This window comes from Ambystoma mexicanum, chromosome 1q, assembly GCF_040938575.1.
Source record: "Ambystoma mexicanum isolate Mex_15411 chromosome 1q, UKY_AmexF1_1, whole genome shotgun sequence".
Taxonomy (NCBI): domain Eukaryota; kingdom Metazoa; phylum Chordata; class Amphibia; order Caudata; family Ambystomatidae; genus Ambystoma; species Ambystoma mexicanum.
This window is the reverse complement of record NC_090922.1, coordinates 49,631,457-49,652,124: the sequence shown is the minus strand read 5'-3', so window position 1 is coordinate 49,652,124 and position 20,668 is coordinate 49,631,457. Positions and strand designations below refer to the sequence as shown.

The window sequence follows — 20,668 nt, the reverse complement described above, 5'->3', positions numbered from 1 at the left end:
AGGAGTGGAGAGAGGGACAGAGAGGGGAAGGTCAGAGGAGATCAGAACATCGAGAGAGTGTGCCCTGAAGAATGAGTCGGGCCAGAGGGGAGAATGGTTAGTGAGGGAGGGTCGCAGAGGTCGCAAAAGAGTCCACAGGGGGGACAGGAGGCATCCAGGTGGATGTTGAAGTCTCCAAGAAGGAGGAGTTGAGTGGTTGAGGCCAGTAGTGAGGAGGAAAGGTCTGCCCACTCAGAGAGGAAGGAAGAAATCTGACCAGGTGGCTGATGGATAGTAGCCACAATAAGGGAATGGCTAGGGGAGAGAGAGTGCCGGCATACGAGGCATTCAAAAGAGGAGTAGGTCTGCGTAGGAATGACAGAGGCAGGCATCCACTCAGGGAAGATAAGGGCTACACCCCCACCGGAATACCAACATATCTCTGCGATAGCATGCACACGCTACTCGTACTACTGGAGGTCATTTGGTAACTTAATTACATACTTGTGACACTCGATGTTAAAGCACTTTACACATCAATTGATCATGTACTGGCACTAAAGGCAGTAGACTACACCTTTTCTAAGGCCTCAGCATCTTTCTTTTTCGCATTTGGAACTGACAAAGGAATTTTTGGAATTCCGTCTGACCAGCACGGTCTTCTTAGTCAATCAGACATACTACAAGCAAACAAAAGGGATTGCAATCGGCGCCCTTGCAAACCTCTTCATGAACCATTATGTACAGGTTCATGCATTTGCAAACAAAGAATTTACTAGACTGGTACACAAATGGTACTGATATATTGATGACGTACTGATGATCTGGATAGGAACTGAACAAAAACTCAGACTACAAGGAATACTTAAACTCCAAGCAATTTGGCATAGAACTAACTGGGACACACAGCAACCTAGCCATTGACTTTTTGGACATTACGATCACAATTAACAATGGAGCCCTCAAAACCAGCACTTACAGGAAGCCCACCGAGGTCAACTCAGTTCTCCACACCAAGAGTTGTCACCGCAAATCAGTTAACAACATCCCTAAAGGGGAATTCATTGGGGCCCGAAGAAACTGCAACAACAATGCTGCTTTCAAATCAGAATGTGATCTACTTTGCGAGCGCTTCACCCAAAGAGGCTATAATGGAACAGTAATTGAAACAGCAGTCAATAAAGCCAGGCACATATCCAGAGAAACACTGTTGACCTTCTGGATCGAACTGGGACCAAAGCAGGACACGATCAGATATGTCACCAGATACCACCAAGATAGTCATCGAATCCAAAAATTCCTGGCGAAGCATTGGCATTTGCTCAATATTGATGAAGACATCTCATCTTGGATTTCAACGAGACCCCAGATGTCTTACAGTAATGCACCCACACTATGGACTTTGGTTAGCCCGTCCTACATGACACCTGAAAAAAACCAAACAAGACAACTGGTTAAACACTACCAAACCATCAGGATTTTACAAATGTGGAAACTGTTCCATGTGCATGCATTCCCTAAACACTAAAAGTGTCACGTTCAGGGAAAACCACAACCACAAAACCACTGATTTTATAAATTGCAAATCCAAATATGTCATATATGTGATCATCTGTACTTGCAAACTACTATATATAGGCAGCACTATCGGGGAGCTACGTACCAGGATTCGAGAGCACCTCGGATCTGTGAAATCCCAGGACTCCAAATACCCTCTGGCACAACATTGGCAGGAAAAACATCAGTTAGAAAGAAAGGAAGACATCAAATTTGTGGGGCTTGAAATGATCAAGAGTGAAGCAAGAGGAGGAGACAGACAGCTACGATTAAGACTACTCAGGCAAAGGAATGTCAGCCTAGGCCTTAACTCAGACCATGAGCTGAATGTTTTCCTGTGAACACTTTACATCAGGCAGGACTGCCCCTGACCACCCTTTAACCCAACCCAGTCCTGACCTTAATCTACAGACCCGCATTAGGTCATACCCCCCCAGACCTCATGGATCCCAGCTGTCTGCACCACCCCTAGGAGCAGCTTTGACATACACAGATGCACACCACCTTGAACATATGCAAGGCAGCATAACCTTCTTTGATTCACAAAAAAAAACCACAGCTTCCCTCACTAATACCATGACTATGCTACATCTAGAGACAAGACTTACTACTGCGGGCAACATGCCACAAGACACTAAGCCTGCCCTAAGTGCCCCAGGTGATCTGCTCTGACAACACAGAGGCAAACCAATTGGAATACATGCGTGGCGGCACTTCAGCCACTGAGCCCCTATACTAGCCTCCCTTCACTGCACCTGTCCATGCTAAACTAAGTGATGTTTCATGCCTCATCGAGCCATGTGACATCAGACTGTAATCAACACAGAGATGACCCACCATGGGGAAGCTGTCCCCCGTAAAGGGGACCGCACACCATTATCTGATCTCGAGATTGCCAAAATTGTATAATTGCTCCAGCAATGCACACCCTGAGGTCATCCGACCTCTTTAACTTCACCATTTGGGGAAATGTTTTTTTAACTACCCCTGTTGATCTTCTCGGACCACACATAGGCATACCAATTGGAAAACATGCCTGGCGGCACCTCAGCCACTGAGCCTCCATACTAGCTTCCCTCCATCACACCTGTCCATGCTAAACTTAGTGATGTTGCATGCTTCATCGGGCCATTTGCCATCAGATCATACTCAATACTTGATTACCCACCATGGGGAAGCCGTCGCCCGTTAGATGGGGGACCTCACACCATTATCTGAACACAAGATCGCCAAAATTGCATAATTGCCCCAGCTATGCACACTCTGTGACCTCAGTAACCCCCCCCCACTTGGGGACATGCAAACCAATCAACAAGGTTCCCCTCTTTGCTCACCCCCCCACATGAATCTGCCTGTACACCTTGATCCTCCCAACGTACTAAAGTTCCTCATTTCTTGGCACACTTTGCCCATACATACACGGGGGCTATCTCACAGTAACCTTGCCACCTAGGGACGCACGCCACCCAAATTAACAGCAACACACGACCACCTGTTCACTACATCAATCCGACTCAACAGTATCTACCTACCCTGCCTCACTAGATCTGCTCACACACACCCTAGCCCAACACGACACACACGCCGGCCCGGATCATAACCACCAGTACACATGCACACCCTGGCTTCTAACGTAGCACTTATCCTCACTGCCTTTCACACAGACATTTAACGCTGAACATTCAGCATTCTGCTGCACCAGTTCCCCCACACACGCAAGCACCCTACTGCTTGACCCCATGATCCCCACACCCCACAAAGCATGTAACAAGTGCTAAAAAAGAGAGTAGGCACTATCAATGCGTTTCTGTTCATGAGTATAAAGGATACCACATTGCAAGTTGGCTGAGTGATAAAACTGTGTATATTTACAAGGGGCTCTGTCTACGCTACATGAACACGAGTTTCACTGCATATGTCTATGCTGTAAGTGTATAACTGCATCATCCTTATGAACGTCTTTTGAAGATATTGATAACATCTATGGTTTATCCTACAATAATACGCATTGATACATAGATTCACCCAGAAGGTGGACCCAACAATATTGCTGTCCAATGGTAAGCCTGTGAGGTGCTTAGGAGCAGAGGCGTTGCTGGGGGGAGGGCTGAGGGGGCTATAGCCCCGGGTCTTTTGGTTGTAGCCCCAGATAGAAGCTCATGGGTTGCAACCAAAAAGGCTAGCTAGCCCCCAGACCCAACAGTCCCAAAATTAGCGTAGCCCCGGATCTTTTCCAGACCTAGCAACACCCCTGCTCAGGATTAGTGGTTTCTCTTGCACCAAAGCGCAGAGACCCAATTTTCTCCCGAGCCTTGCTTTGGGTACAACAATATTCTCTGCTTCAATACCTGCCACAGCCCCAGGTGGGCATTTAGACCGTCTTTGGGGTGGAGGTTAGGCTCTGGCATGCAGGGTATGATGGCAATCATGACGGTTGGTGCTCATAACCTGTAAAGGGTCTTGATAAGACATATCAGTTGGCACCCATCTGTTAAAACATATATTCAAGGTCTTGGGTAGTCATACCAGCTGGCACCCATACATTTAACGTTTTTTGGTCTTGGGTCTCCATAAGTGTGGCCCCCCCATTTTCTTAAATAGAAATTCTAAGTAGCCGTGAAACCAGGTGCCCATTACATTTAAAATATAGTTTATCAAGACAATTGCTCCGCTTAATGGGTTCTGAGTAGCCATTACATTGGTCTCAAAGGATCTAGACAAATATCTCTAGCATTACAAATCTAGAACCACTGATAATTTTGTCTTTTTTCCTTTCCACAAAAACATTGTTTTTTGTGTGTACACTTTCCCTGTTTAGCTACTGAACAAGGGTGGTAGGGTTTTCAAGTTTGACAATTAAAGGAAAATACATCTAGTAAAAAGAGACACTAGAATGGCTGACCTGCAACATATCGTTGTTCCAATACCTGCGGAATGCCACCAAGCAGTCAATAAATGGCAAAAGTCATAGCTGGAATGCATGTTTGTGAAAGGTATCTCTGTCAAAGCTATCGGGAATGTTTCATATGTGGCTACAGGCTGATGTGGCCTGACTTGGCGTTTAGAACTGTTCAAATTATACAATGCAATTTATGACGGCTGTTTTGTTATTTGGTATTTGTAAAGGACCATCTGAATTTGGACTTTGAATGGTGGCTCCATTTGTGCTGCCATCTGCAAAGGTTCGGAGTGCAGGAACCCATGGGAAAAGCCATACATTGTCGTGCAATATATAAGGTCTTAATTGGAAGGCAAGGAGAACCACTTACCTCTCTAGAGCATTACGAGCCAATGAGATGTGGTGCCTCGGAAACAAAGATGGCCTAGCTTTTTCGTGAGCTCCAAGCAGGATTTCATTGAATTTGTTGAATTATGCCGATGGTTTTGGGTAAGTTTACCAAGTGACACCATTACTCCAGGGACACCATGCCTCAGTCCTGAGCTTCTATTTCTCTATTATTTGCCTTCTGGCGGTTTTAGTCTTGGGACTAATGTACTTTTAAAGTCCAGGACTGACTTAGGGTGTCCCCGGTAAAATGGAGTCATCCGGTGACCTCTGCTGTATCTGAATAATACACATTACAAAAAATTATATAACATTTTAGACGCAATGCAGACGTATACACTGTGACTATGGAATTGAATCACGCAGTTTTCTTCAGGTCAAGATGGTGATGCACTGGCAAAGTTGCGTGATTCATCAATCGCTGTCCTGGCAGGAGAGAAGTTTATTCACTTCATGCTGATGTGGCCTTTGCAACTGGAATAGAAGACATTTCTTTGGTGAGGAATTACAATGGCCGGACCGGATTTGTCTCCATAATGCGCCTTCACCAGAGTGCTGTGAGTCATAATTGAGGTTATAATCGAGCTCTGAGCACGCCAAGCCAGTACTGGAGCCATGTCACTATTGTTGCATGCTCACCATGCGAAGCATAGCTTGCACTTTCATGTCATTGCACACAGGGCCGTTATTCCCACATGCAGCATGTGGATATGAGGTGCGATGGCACACTGAGTAACCGAGTGCGCTTTCTCATATAACAGCTAAATTGAAATTGGTAGAGGGGGGACTCATTCCTATTACTCTCTATGGGTCCCCATACTGTCACCCTTTGTGCCGCATGCTATAGGAGAAGAGATGGACCTTCTGCATAATCCTCCTGTGATCTGTCTGTTTCGTGCTCCTGAGCTAAGTCAAGGATCTTTCTAATTCGTGCGCCACTCTATTCACCAGCCCTTCCCTCCTCAGTCTTCTTCAGAGGTCCCATGTTTTTCCTGCCTGGCTGCTGTGCCATTCACTGGCAGATCAGTGGGATTGGATGAGGGATGGCTGTGAGCATGCATGGGAAAGCGATTTGTTGACGAAGCAGTCTGTGTCTAGGGAGCCACCTACACTCTGCATTGGAATCGGAAAGACTCCTTTTGTCTTAAGGGAGCCCAGGAGCACAGATGTGATTTATCCTCCTCAGTAGAAATGACATTAAACAAAGATAATTAGAGCTGCATCTCCCTAGAGGCTATCGCTGCTAACCAGGACAAAAGGTTGACGTTCTTTATTTCTTGTTTTTCAGTCTCTGTCAATGACTGAAACATTCCGACCAAATACATTGGATTTCTTGTTCCCTTCTCTAGTAAAGAGTTTGGGCTACAGTATTACTCGGTTCCACACATACCTTAACCAGTCTCAAGCTGAGAAGATCGCTCCCATTCATGAACAAAGAATTGCATATTCATATGCACCCAAAGGGACCTCAGCATGATTTACTTTGTTCCTTCCAAAGCAAAGCCAAACCCCCGTTTACTCCCTCCCTCCCGCCTCTTAAAAACAGGCATCTTTCATCCCCAAGCAGTGTCACACTGCCAATCCTTTCACCGTCCCCATTGAATGATCTATAACTCCCAAACACTGCTAACAGTCATCTCATCTTGAGATGGTGCTAACCTAGGGACCTGTCCTAAATGGGGAAATTGCTATGTTCCAACAGGAAATTATCAAATTTGAAACTTTGTGAAACCAAACCCTGGTGCACCAAGCAGTAAGAGGAATCAAGTCTGTTGGTTGACTGTCTTTCCTGAATGACTTGCAGTTCAAGAATTGATGCTTTAGGGCAGAGGTCTGCAACCCGTGGATCTTCAGACGTTTTGGAAAATTACTCCCATAATCCTTCACCATTGACTATGCTGGATAGGGCTGATGGGATTTGTAGTCCAAAACACCCGGAGAGCCAAAGGTTTCACACCCCTGCGTTTGGGAGGCACATGGGCAGGGGTGTAAGGCTGACACCGCTACATTTCAGGTTTAAACCAAAACACAGTTTACCATTGTATGGCTGGTGTTGTGGGAGGAGAGATGCCGGAATGTCAATGCCCACATGTGAATGCTTAAGTGTCTTTAAGGGAAATTGTGTCCTTGTTAGTGAGTGAGTGGGCGAGATCCCAGCCCCCCATTGAATGCCGAGGTAGCCTGATTCCAAATGCTTCTGCAGTGACTAATGGGTTGTCTGAATGCAGTTTCAGGAAATGCGGACCTAAATGTTAGCCCCACAGGTAGGTAGGTAGGTAGGTAGGTGGACGGACGGACCTGGCCTTGTTGTGTCTGGGATCTCTTTACCGGAGTAACAATGTTTGTCACAATTTAAATTTTTTATTTTATTGTGTCTACGTTTTACAACTTTTCACACAACAATACAAATTTCAATGTCAATGTCTCTCGCACTTCAACAATGAAGTTCCCAGAAATACCCTTTGTCCTCCCCAGCCTTATTTGGATAAAATGTACATGACCACCAATTTTTAATGTTTCGTACACTTGAGACGCTATATGTGTAGCATTGTATTTTTAACTGTTAGAGAATCGCAACCAGGGCATATTTATAGGTCACACACATGCACGGAAGTGAAAATAAATACAGCCCCTGGTATAAGAACCACACATTTGTCTGTGCGTGGCAAGTATAAAATGGAAAAATACCTTCATGAACAAGACACCAATGTTGAACCCTTAGCTGTGGAAGTGGTAAGGATGAAAACCCTGTAGACCATGAATTGAATAACGCCATTTTTAAAGAGTTGAAACACACATAGCTCACCTATGAGTAATGCAGGCAGGCAAATGTACCTTCATTTTATAGAAATGACCTTCAACCCTTAATGTTAAGCTGCTCATTAATGCTTTACTCTGTGTAACCAAAGTGCGTGTGTGGTCCTTTTCGTCTGCATGTGTTTTTGTTCATACAGATTTTGTTGCTTGTGATTGGCAGGTGCTTCAGAAGGATGAGAAGCTCCAGGAGCTCCAAGGGACAATCACAGACCTCCACCACGTAATTTCGCTGAAGGAATCGGAAGCTGCGAGCCAGTTGCAGGAGAAGCATCTCCTAGAGAGCCGACTGAATGTTCTTCAGCAACAGGTTAGTATTTTTTGGTATGGCTCGTGGACAAATTCATGCAGTCACATGAACCTTTCCCGCCCAAGTTACGGCTTCATGATTTGTCAGCTGTCTTCCTCGGCCTCCCTTATTTTTAATGGAATCAAGAAACATAGAGAAATAATGATTACCACTTCTGATCATATTAAATGGACATCAGAGCAGACAGCGATTTTCTGAAGTGCTTGCCAGCGTGCGCGTGTGTTTGTGTGTGTGTGTGTGTGTGTGTGTGTGTGTGTGTGTGTGTGTGTGTGTTTGTTTATGGACCCTCTGGATCATGAATAAAAGACGGGCACACTTTCAGTTCCCACAAGAACTTTTTTGATAACTCTGTAAATCTCCTCGGTTACCTGGGCAACAATTATCCATCTCTATAAAACTTGTTTGGCCCTACTGCAAGCAATCATTGACTACCTGAAATTGAAGCCTACCAAAGTGCAAGTCTTTTGCTTACACTGATGCCACAGTGTCAACATATTTGGAGTTACACTACAGCTCACACCTGCTCACTGTGGTTGATGGATACACGGACTATCACCAATTCATAATTAAAGTGAATCTGAGACATTAAGTGCCGGGGCTCAAAAATAAGTGCCAGGGCTGTGCCCTGGCAAACACCCCCACAAATTAAGCAGTGTCCAAACGTATTTATGGCGGCGCTGTGTGGATGGAAGCAGGGGGCAGCATCCTGTGGGTCTGTTGTAACACATTTTATGTTTGGAGTCTTTTTACTTCGTATTTTCTACGTTTGTGGTATTTGCCTGGTTTTAGGGAGTACAAATGGCTGGTGCGCCACCTGTGTGTGGGGCTGACTGCACCAGTTTCCTGCAATAGTGGTCTCTGGATGCCGAGTCTTGCCCTGAGCAAAATTGCGCTCGAGCATCCACCTTTGCCAAGTCCATCGGGTAGATGAAGTACCACACATAAATGGGTGGGGCACTAATGGAGTGAAAGTGCAAGTCACTATGAGGAGAAATATGCACTGTTTCTGAGGACGGTTTGGCTTGTCTGGCCACCCCTTTGCAAAAGGGGGATTTGGAATGTCTGCTTCTTTGGCAAGAATAGGTCTAGATGATTCTGGGATCTGGGACAGCAGAAGTGGAACCAATGGAGTATTTTTTACAGGCATGTTGGGACAATTGCATAAAAGGATGAATAACGAGCTGGAAGATGGTGATTCTAATCCACATCTTTCCCAAGCTCCGAGAAAGAGGAGTCTGAAAGATGCATAGTTTGACATTCCTATATGAATTATTCCTAAATTGTGGAGTTTGTAATGGGAGGAGAACACTATCCATTCAGGTCCCCCATTGCAGTTCAACGGGTGTTGACCAAATATATTATGAAAGTAGCTTCTTTGACTAGATATCGGGCATTCCAAGTCCGGATAAATAGTTGATCACTGAAATAGGAAATCCAACACCATGCTCTTGATAAAAACAGGAGCTGAATTATGTCTCATTTAAAAAGGTGTACTTCCCTTTCATTCAGGTGCCAGCTTGACAGGGATGCTCTTTTCAAATGGGCATGACCAGAAGTGCACACTCTGCTAGGCTCGGGGCTGACAAGTCACTTATTTTGGCCTATTACCGTTTGCATGTATGAATCGCCCACATCAATCAGTTGCTTATTTATGGCTGAGCTCTGGCCCCAGTATGTTTTTTTGGGACTCAATCGTTGCAGAGCTGCAATGGTGTGCAACTGTGCTATTAATCAAGGGGCACCCAGTTTCCACCCATTGAACATCTTTAGAGCTGATCAGTTAGATTTATAAGTCTTTAAACTCGTGACACACGGAGAGCAAGAACTTCTAATTAGAGATTGGTGGGCAGATAAACCTAGAAGGCCCCATGTCCTCAAGGAAGATGGACCAGGTAAGCAAGATTGTTCTACCAAGTAATGGATTGGGATGTTGGAGGTCAGGAGTTTGTGAGCGGGACAAGCAGACTAAGAGTCCTACCGAAGAAGGGTTTAGATGGCAGCAAGATTCAAGAATAAAACACAGCTAATGGGAGAGTGGTTCATTAAGTTCGAGAACTATGGCGTATATTGGTGGTCTTTATACAGGGCGCAGATTGCAGAAACAACGTGCATGTTCCTTCTGGGAAAAACAATTGAGAAGAAAGCATTGCTATGCCAATTGCTGAAAACACTGACCTGAACATACGCTATTGCACTGTTATTAAAGTATCATGTTTTATATAGGATTTCATTCCAGATTTCTCACGCTTCTAAGCACTATAATAAATGCTCTTGTTATTACCCAATTCAGGCATGCAAAATGTATTGCCCTCAGATGGATGAATGATTTGGCCTAAATGGCATTCGAACTTGCGAAGGGCAGGCCGGCACCATGTTTGAGGCAAGCACTTCACTCCTTAGCTGGCCTCTTGGAGACGAGGGGAAGCAAATTAACCACACAAGGGATGAACACAACAGCCAGATACTAGGCTTTAAACGTCACACTCCAGTGTTTTATTTACAATCACAGGAGGTAGGGCGGGGGTAGAGAATAATGAATTAGAAAGCGGTCTGGGCAATAGTGGAGTGAACTGCAAACGAAAAGTTTACTCTACCCCACAGTCTTCCGCTCCTGTCTCGTCTCCCAACAGCTTGTAGGCCTGGGCACCCCAAACAGTAAGAATTACAGGGAAAGCTTAGACTAGCTCTGAGAGGATGGACAGATTCGTTTTTTTTTTTTTTTTTTTTTTTTAACTACTGGAAGGGCTCTTTCTATTATCACGAGTTGTCAGGATGGCTGAAACTAAAACAGCATACACCCAATCTGGAAGGACCAATTGATCAGAGTCCAGAAATTCCAAGCCCCATTCTAAACAGCAGGGTTCCTGGGGGTTTGCCATTAAGGCATGGTTTCACAAAGTTATTAAAGCCTCAAGAAGTTAGAGCCCTAGCAGGTCTTTGCTGTGGGAGGGGACCAGTTCCCCATACCCCTGGTTGCTCTTCAATGTCTGTGCGTTGGCCATATGGCATCATGGGACATGATGGCTTCCAGTGGTCATTGGGACCCATGGTGTCTTTAGGGGTCTGGAATATGGGTATCCATCTCCGGCCCTAGAACCTCTTTTAGGCGTGGCTCTCCCACCTCGGACACATCTTGTAGGTATTTCACCCACACTACCGAATTTGTCTGAGTTGAATTTTCTCCCGCTCGCCCCAGGTACCATTTCTAGTGTTCTTGGGCTCCAACTGATTGCCTGCTCCTGCCACCCTAGACTGAATGCCATAGCCACTTCTGCTATTGCTAGCTGTAGAGATATCATTTTGAGGGATATGGTGGCGCACCTGACTCGTTTCGCAACCTTAAGGAGAAACCTTGCTAGGAGTCTGTACTCCTGCCTGCTGCTACCTCCTGTGTCCTCTAAAGTCTGTCTTCCTTGGCCTGGACGCTTCCCTTGGGCACTGGAACCTTGTGATTTCCTGCAGCTGAACCCTGGCTCCACCTCAGTTGACTTTCTGGATCCCTACACATGTTGTCATTCTCCTTCTCCGGTTTTTGCTCCACCACCACTGCCTGCTTCAGTTGGTGCCAGGTAATATTATCCAGATAAACAATGTCGGCATACATGTAGTCGCCGGGAAACGGCATGGGCACATTATTTATGGAGATAATTTATTTGGTAAATGGGAGTGGGAGTTGCAGGGTTTTCCCCCGCAGGTTCCATGTGCTAATATTGCAGCAAAAAAATAGCTCCATTCTTGTATGGCAACATTTTTGCGGGGATATTATCACATGCAATCCTTCAGTTTTTCCTCCTCCTACTGAAGTTCTTCCCCCTGATCCTCCTGCGCTTGCCCTCTCCTCTTCCTCCACCCTTTCTCTCTCCTTCTCCTCAAATCTCTCTCCAGCTCCTATCTCCTAACATTTCTCAGGAACACTGTCCTCCAACCCAGCAAGCAAATGGAGTACTGTCTCTTTAAAGGATGTCCCCAAAGGTGATTGGGGCAATAGGTGGCCTGATAAGTTGAGCCATTTGTTCTTGGTTTACCTTGGCCCTATGTGCACAACCCCATCCCCTTGCGGTTGAACCCTCCCCCACATTAAATCAGGTAAAAGGCATTTTCTATTGGTCTAATTTGTCCAGGGCTATCCTGTTTGGCTATGCTAGCGGTGACTTGGCTGCTTTCTGATTCAGTGTTCTGCCCCTTAGGTTTGTAGGGATTTGCCTCTCTCAAGACAGCACTTCTCTTCGCAAATGTACAGGGAATTGGCTCTTCTATCTCTGCTCATGTACCTTTAACTGAAAGCTGCCATTCAAAATCACGCATCCAGCACAAACTATTTATTTCTTAGTTGCAGGTTTTTTTTTTTTTTTAATCTGGTATCTACTCCATGTGTGGTTTCACCCCGTGGCTGTACAGCACGCTGGCACACCTGCTCTCTTTTGCAAAACCTGGGAAAACTGCAAATGTTCTGGGATATGGGGTCTGCAACTTTCACTCTCCAGTTTTATTTTTAGGACTACAGCTTCCATCAACCCTAGCTACCATACTCCATAGTGAAAGATCATGAGTGTTGTGGTCCAAAACAGCTGGCAAGCCCATGTTGCAGACTCCTTCTCTGGGGATCCCCATGTTACCACCTCAAGGGCTCTGATACAACAGAGAGAGTTGCTCCACTTTGACAGCCATTGGTCAGTGTGGCCCCAATGATTTCTCCATTGTAGTATTCTAGAGGTGCTAATTCAGCACCAGATAGGGGGGGCACACCTACCACCTAAGGGAATAATCGAGAGGGGATGGGGCACCTCCTAGGGTGGGAGGAAAGCATGGATGCACCAACAAACTGCAGTCACACTATGAAAAAAAGGCCTTGCAGGGAAGTGCGGGAGGAGAGGACACATTGTACATGCCATCAGCCCGGGAAATCCTTGCACAATATTCTTAGGTCCTGAGAAAACTCGGACAAACACATATTTAGCAAGGCCTTGTAAGGGAAACCTGCTCTGAACACATGATCCACCCCCTTCCCACGGGCCAGAGTGGAGGATTTCAAGCAACATGCCACAGGTAGTCTGAAGCAGCCAAGATGACACTTGGTGATGCAATGACAGGGCAGCAAGCCAATCTTACGGGCACACGTGGCTTAAGGGGAAGTAGACCTGAGCCAGTGAACTATTTACATGGCCACAAGTGCCTATCGGCAGGTGGCTATGGGAAAGGGACACTGGACGGAGTGGCAATCCTGGGAGAACCAATCAAATGGTAAGTCCCTGGGCCTCTGGGAGGTGGCCAACCTTTAGGGTATCCAACACAAGGTTTGCGAAGGCCATTATCCAGCAGGTACTGTTTGAATGTCTCCCTTCCCACCAGAAGCGGGGTGTCTCGTGTGCCGTTCTTAATGGCAGTATAATAAAGTTCCGGCGGTCAGCACACAAATGTTATTTTACCAATTGTAAACTGTTCCGAGGGGGAGGGAGGGGTGGTGAGAATCGATGTGGCGCCACATGGGGAGGCGACGATTTGGGACACTGTTGATCTGTCTGCTCCAATCATGTTCCACTAACATACGTTTAGCACTAAGGATATGACGTAGCCTAGCCAATGAGATCCTTGGGAAACAAAAAATATGAACATACTGAATTACAATTGTTTCTAAATGTCTGGACCATTGTATTATGAAGTATACAACTAATGTTCGCTGCATGGTCAGATGTTCGCTCTCATCGGTCAGATCCAGTCCACTGTTGTGTTTGATTTGGGCTCACCCAGCCGTAATGAACAGTGCTTGTTGCCCGGTGTGTGCTACTTTTTGATTACGCTTATATGAAAGGATCGGAGGATCCCTGAGTACAATAGCACAGTAGAGAGAGAACAGGAACGTCTGGTATGAGACAGAAATGGAATCAGGATTAACTGCTGAAGAGTTCGCCAGAAAGGGTTGAAGCACTAGTGAAAACTGAAGGCCGTGCAATATAGCAGAAATTGGTGGGAACCGAATCTAAGCTCTTATAGCAAGAAATGTGAAAACAAAGACCATAAACGAAAGATTGATTTAGGGAAAATGGTGCAGAAGAGTATTAAGAGCAGGGAGGAAAATATGAAATATCAGTCAGAAAATGCATGAAAAATAGCCCACAGTCAAAATAACATATTAGTACCCGGCAGGGGGGATGTGAAGGGGTCAGCCTCTCAGCCAATGAAGAGGCTCTAAACTGGGGCATTACCAGTGGTAATCCCCGCCGCTCCTAGCCACCTCACAGCTGGAGGCCGCCATCTTCTCCTGTCGGGGAACCAGGTAAGTGTGGTTTTCCCCCTTCTTTTTAGTCCATTTTGGGAACACTTCTGTCCCCTGCACGTCCGCTCCGATCTCCGACAGGCTATCTTGGATCCATTCTATCCTTTCCGTGGCAGCCATTTTTTAATTACTTTTTTAATTGGGTTCATGGAAAGAGAAGGGACTTAGTTTTTCATTTCCTGGTGGGCATTTTTCTGAAAAAAAAACATTTCTGATCCGAGACAGAAAAAAATGCTTTTAGTACCGCCTTACAGGCTGGGGTACTAATAGCAATAAGCTCCTTGCAGGGGGGGGCGGGCATTACCACTTCAGTCCTGTAACTATGGGCCCTGGGGCATTACCTGAAGTGGTAATGCCCCACCTGCTCGGGTCTTATTGCTTCATTAAAAATAATGGCCACTTAAAATGAAAGTCTGGTAAAAATGTAGAATGACGTTTTAACAAAAACGCATTTTTTAAAAAAATAGTGACACTTAATAGGAGAGAAAAGGTCCAATTCAAAGGTCATCATTATGAGTTTTGAGGTATTTCACAGGTAAATCCTCTGAAATACCCCCAAACGGATTTACAGTTCCTACCACTTGTTCAGGCGAATATTCCGCTTGATAACAAGTGGTGGGAGCGGTGTAAGCCCCCATTAATTTTGGGTCCATTGGACCCAATGCAGCTTTTTTTGCGGAATTACTGCGGCAGAATTACTGCCACAGTAAATTGGCCAATTCTGCCGATTTTTGTGCGTTGAGTGGCAAGATTTACCTCCCACGGTTTTGCTTGAGGTAAATCTTCCACTGAAAGACAAAACTCATAATTTGGCATAGTGGTAAAATTGGAGGTAACTCGTTTAGCTCCAATTTTACCACTTACTGCCATACTCGTAATATCGCCCATAGTAATTACTTCGCCAGGTAGGAAAGAGAGGGGCCAGTTTAAAGATAAAGTAGCCAATGTGCAACTTTAAAGAGATGGGGAAATGGTGCAGATGCCCATTTGTTAATGTGGACATCAGGGGAGATTTTTTTTGGGGATGAGGCGATCCCTACCATTTTCATTATAGCGTTCCGTAACAGCTTCATAATAAAACCTATATAATTGTATAATGAGTTGTTTAAGGTACTTCATTAGGGGTCTGGCAGAAGGGGATGAGTCCCTGTAACATGTTTCTTTAAAAGCCATACTTCCTAGCACAGAATACATTTTTCAAAATGTAAGTATGGGGATTATTTTCCGTTTTTCCTTTTTTTATTTTTCTTTGCTAGTACTGATAACATTACTTTAAATGAAAGATTCGGTTTTTTACCTATAAACTTGTCCATCTTTGTTTTTACTTTGGTTCTATGTTAAAATATCACATGGCAAGAAAAACCAAATAATCATCCTCATGTTTTCCTTTTGTAATTTCTTAGATGCAAGAAGCTGACGAGAACATTGCTCGTCTACAGAATGAACTGGAAGAGTATCACCCTGCGTCCCTCATGCGGAAGGATGGAACCGTGAGTTCTTAAAATGTCAATCCATGTATTGGTTCCATTTACCTTAGGGTGGTTTCCTAACTTATTCCTACAGCAATCTTTGCAGACTATTTTGTGCAGGCGGAACAGCAGCAGATCTTAATGTTAGCTGTGGTATTGCCATGTCTTTATCTAGAGGAGTCCCAAAGAAGTTCATTTTATTGAGCATTTGTAAGGCGCTTTATACAACAAAATTATATTTCAAAGCGCCACGAGGCTAAATGTTAAGGGAACAGGGGAAATAATAATAGCAGTAAAAAACATTAATATATATACAGTCGTGATCCTACTAGTCCTTGTGGCATTCTGCAGTGCAGGTGCATTGGACAGAAGTGCAGGGGAAGGGGATGGAGGGGGGGGGGCGGAGGAGTGGCCCAGGAGGGAAGTGCTAAGGGAAGCCAGTAGGAGAGCCTCAGGCGAAGTGCTAGAAGTCTTGTGGAAAGGTCTTGTGGGGTGTATAGGGTGGAGTTAGTATTTATACATTTCAGTTGTTGGGCTCCTGTAGCACTTGGATGACACAAAGGATATGTTAGACAGCATTTGTACTGCACCCTTCACAACCGTAGTGGTTTTACGGCTCCTGCACCTTGTCCAAACATTAGGCGCACTGTGACCCCGCTAGTGTGTTAATAGACCTTGGTCTTAGTGTAGGGAAGGATGGTAGGATAGACACATTGGAGGTGGAATAGTAAGAAGGAAGGAGAGCAAAATATGCGAACAAGTTTGAGGGCAAGACACAAATGAAGGGGGGGTATGACTGTGGCTCTGTGGATGCGTGTTTGATAACTAATGGTCGTTATCAGTGGTGAGTGCATAGGTTCTGTGTCAATTTACAGTGCTGGTTTAAACTAGGCCAGTCTGTTCTGGAGCTAGATCAAATTTGTATTGGGTGCGTGATGTACTTGAGGAGCTCAAGCAGGCCCTAACATTGTGGGGGCTTTCACCAAGTCGGTTTGTAATTACCACCCTTGTCAGGGAGCACATTAGTTAATGGCTGGGTGTAGGCAACAGTTACATGATGGCCATTTGTTTCTGGCTTCATAGATATTTGAAGAGTGGGCATTTATCACTGCATTGAAAGGGAGCTGAACAATAATTGTTCCCTTTTCCATGGAAAATGATGTGCGCTGGTACCGTTGGCCTCCTTCAGGTGCACGCAGCAAATTTTCCTCAATGTTAACTGGAGATCCTGAAACAATTGTAGTCTTGCTGAGCAAGAAGTCTTGCTACTAAGTGCCAAAACCTGTAGCTCAAGTATCCCTCAATGCTGCATTGACCCCCTTCGTTTTCTTTTATCTGGCTCCTATAGAATATTTCGGGACACCAGCCTCTGTCCTTTTTGTAACCTCTGTAGCTTCTTTTTTTGGTGTTTCATTTTTTTTTTAAGATCATTTTAATACATATGGCTTGGGATTGCTTACGACAGGCAATCTTTTTTGTGGTGGCCATTTTTTAAGTATATCCTGGGTTGACAGTTACATGTGCATAATCAGGTGCATAATCTTGAAGGGGAAATTGGGTTATTTAAGCATATCTACTTGCAGAGTTATTGTTCGATTGCTCAACGAGCTATGCAAAAATTGCTTAATTTCCTACCAAAAATAAATAACTACAGATAAAACTTTTTAATCTTCAACAATATTCTGTAGAGTAACCTCCATCCAATGCAGTGTAAACCAAAACCGTGGCTTGAGTCCCGGATAAGGAGTATATGTAAAAGTACCCACATTATTCTGAAACTATCTACACGTGTATATTGCATAGTTAGGTGGTGTGTGCACTCTGTTTTAAGAAAAACCACCATATATTCGGGTTTTGAGAAAGAAGGGTGTTTTACAGCAGGCCAACAAGGACTCTAAGAGGTTTGTTTTCTTTTTAAACAAATTAGACAATTTTTGTACAGAAAAGGAAAATGCCCACTCTTTACTACACTTTCAGTACTTGTGAAATGTGTTGGGCAAGTTTTAAAAATATTTTTCACTTGTCCTCAACCTGGATTGTAGGTTCCATGAGTGGAGTATGTCCTTTAATGATCACGTGGGATGCTGGATGTGGGGCCCGGGATGTGCTTGCATCTTGGTGCTCTGTTTGTTCACAGCATCTGTTGAGTACCTCTGTAAGTGTGAAAGTGGTAAAGGGCATGATGAACATGCTGCGTCAGTCCAGCCGGACGCATCCTGCAGGGTGTGCCTGTCTTGGTGCAAAGTGCTAGCTAGATGTGTCTCCTATATTAGATTAGCGGTTGCACGCATAGTAGGCATTGATGTGCCTGGATCGTGGTGCTGTGAGCATTTCACTGCAGCTGTGCGTGCGTGACCTACGAGTCTTGCTCATGCAGAGGTTTTTCCTATGAATTTTGTGTCCGGGGATATTGTAGGTACTGCTGAGTTGTGCAATGGCAGTGATGATAAATGTGCAGTTACTTGTTTCACGTCTGAACAGACCTATTGGTCCGATATTATATACATTGATTTAGAGCTAGAGATGATCACAAGAAAGAAGGAACAAAGGAGTGAAACACAGCTTTAGTTAAACACTTGGAAATAGCATGTCTTTGTGCAGGTAACAACAAACAAGGTGTCCCCTGAGCTATGGAGAGACCACCCATCTGTAGCCCTTGGGGCTTTCTTTAGATTTGTGCTGAGGCAAAGCCCTTGGACCACCCTTCCCATAGTTCTCTCATGGAAATAATACCATCTCTCTGGAATGCCATCCTAGCTCCCTCAATCTCGATGCTTCTGCCTCCTTTTATAGTTCAGCTTTGGCACAAATTGTTCCATTTACAGCCCTGATTGGTGGGTCTGTTACCCTGTTAGTTTAGGGTTAGTTTAGGGTTATTTGATTGGTGCCTACCTCATGGGCCTACCTCATTGTCGTGTGTATGCCTAGTGTTTTCACTTAAGTTGAGGTGTGAAGGTTTCTCTAAAAACCTGGTTCAGTGCCCTCAGCCGCTCAAATAATCTGCCTGCCATTTCCGAAAGAAGCCATGCCATCGTGGTGACCAGGCGGATGGGAGGTATATCTACCAAGGCTGCAAGTAAGTTTGCTCGCTTGCTGTCAGTGTACTTGTGTGGAGCAAGTACACTAGTTCCATATTTTCCTTTTTACTGCATGTTTCTTTTCAGGGGTCTGTTCCACGATCCACACTGGGGCTTGTGTACTTGAGGTGCGCTTGTTAGAATTAACCCGCAGCACGTGGAGTCACAAGCGAGGCCGGAACTCTTTCCTGGAGCTGATTTTCCCTGGGTTTCTTCACCTTCATATTATTTACATCATATTCAAGTAGTACTGGGCCCTTTTCCCCCTCCTTCCTCATGAGAGATTTCCTGAGGGAAATACTAGAGTCCTTCCCTTACAGAGTTGGCAGCAAAGCAAGTGATGGATCTCCTGACACATAAGGGACCACCCTGACCACTTGACTTGGCATCACGTCCAAGAAACTGCTTGGTAACCCCTTAATACCAACCCTTCAATAGGCTCTCAGGCTAGGAGATCTCTACCTCAAACTATCTGGAGCCATTGCCCTGGACTCGAAAACCCGAATCGTGATAGCAATAATGTACCTATGCCATGAAAGAGTTGCATCATTGCCTTCCTCCACCAGGTATCCACCATGCTCTGAGGCCATGAGATGTCTATCTCCAATTATCTGGATCTATTGTGCTAGACTCGTAACCCAAGCACTGATAGCACTTATGTACCAACGCCATAACTATGCTTGATCATTGCCCCATCAGTCCAGGAGATGATATACTGCTTTTCCTACTCATCTGGAAATATTAGTGCAGAACTACATACTGAGGGCCTACTAGCACTTATCTTTCCTAATCTTACATATCTGGGAATGTATTCAGCAGAACTACCGGCCGAGGGCCTTTCGAGCACTTATATTGAAACAATATGATTTGGGCCTGATCTGGCTGTAATCATCCAACAGACAGCACCAATAAGCAATTGCAGACCCAATAAGACACAGAGAGGGGCTCAGCCTAATATCCCTGAACCCCAAAGGGAGATGCCATCCCCACAACAGGCACTGGATCACATCAGGTACAGGGTCCCCCTCGAATCCACACACTCAATCACACCAATATAGAAACTCTCTCCTAGGCACCAACAGGCAATAGAACATGGCTATACCCCTTGATTAATTCGGCCTAGCTGCACACATACCTATACACCTTCATGATCAACCAACAGTCCTTAGAACTCATCTAAACTCAACGTAAATTGGCCTAGCTGCGCACATAATCCCATTCACAAACTCCACTGCCGCCAGAATGCAGCTACCCAAGTCCAATTGGCCTTACTGCACAAATTCTACTGATCTCACACAACCACTGCACCATGCTTAGCACTACAATGCAGCTAAACACCACTTAATCCGTCCTGACTGCATGCATACTGAGTGCACCCAACCACTATTTGCTACACTACTCTCTCCACTGATCTGGACTACAGGCCCAAGGGTGTTCAACCCACAGCGCTTTGGAATCATACCATTGGTAAAAGGTGCTATACAAATGGACAATAGAATAACATAACATGGACAACTAGGGAAGTTCTGGGGTTTCCTGCACACACCCCAAACAGGGGTAGTAGCATCACTTTGGAGGCTTACCCTGTCCCCCAGAGATCCCCCAGTTCCCATCTAGGATATCCCTGTGATATCTCTTGCACACTGTATATAGAGTGTGTATATCCTGCTACAGACAAAAGAATGGATGATCATCCTAAATACAGAACCCACGTGTGTGTGAGTTTATGAATATGCTGTGAATATAAATGGGTGAAAACATTCTCAACAGGTCCCATAATGACACATGCAAGGGATAAACAAGTACATAATGTGCGACAAAGGTACAGCTGCGTTATTCACGCACATCAATTTGAACAGTCTAAAAAAGGTAACCACGAAAGTTTGATTGCATGTTATGCCA

The 20,668-nt window shown here is 45.0% G+C and overlaps 1 protein-coding gene across 2 annotated transcripts in view; it reads left to right on the top strand.

Annotated features, from left to right (window-relative positions):
* PMFBP1 (polyamine modulated factor 1 binding protein 1) overlaps positions 1-20,668 on the top strand; it is a 1,360,893-nt gene that overhangs the window by 424,861 nt on the left and 915,364 nt on the right. For both annotated transcript variants that reach the window (XM_069635509.1, XM_069635508.1), the window contains 2 exons: positions 7,800-7,946; positions 15,624-15,710. In XM_069635509.1, the coding sequence (XP_069491610.1) occupies positions 7,800-7,946; positions 15,624-15,710 (234 nt within the window). The remainder of the gene's footprint in view (positions 1-7,799; positions 7,947-15,623; positions 15,711-20,668) is intronic.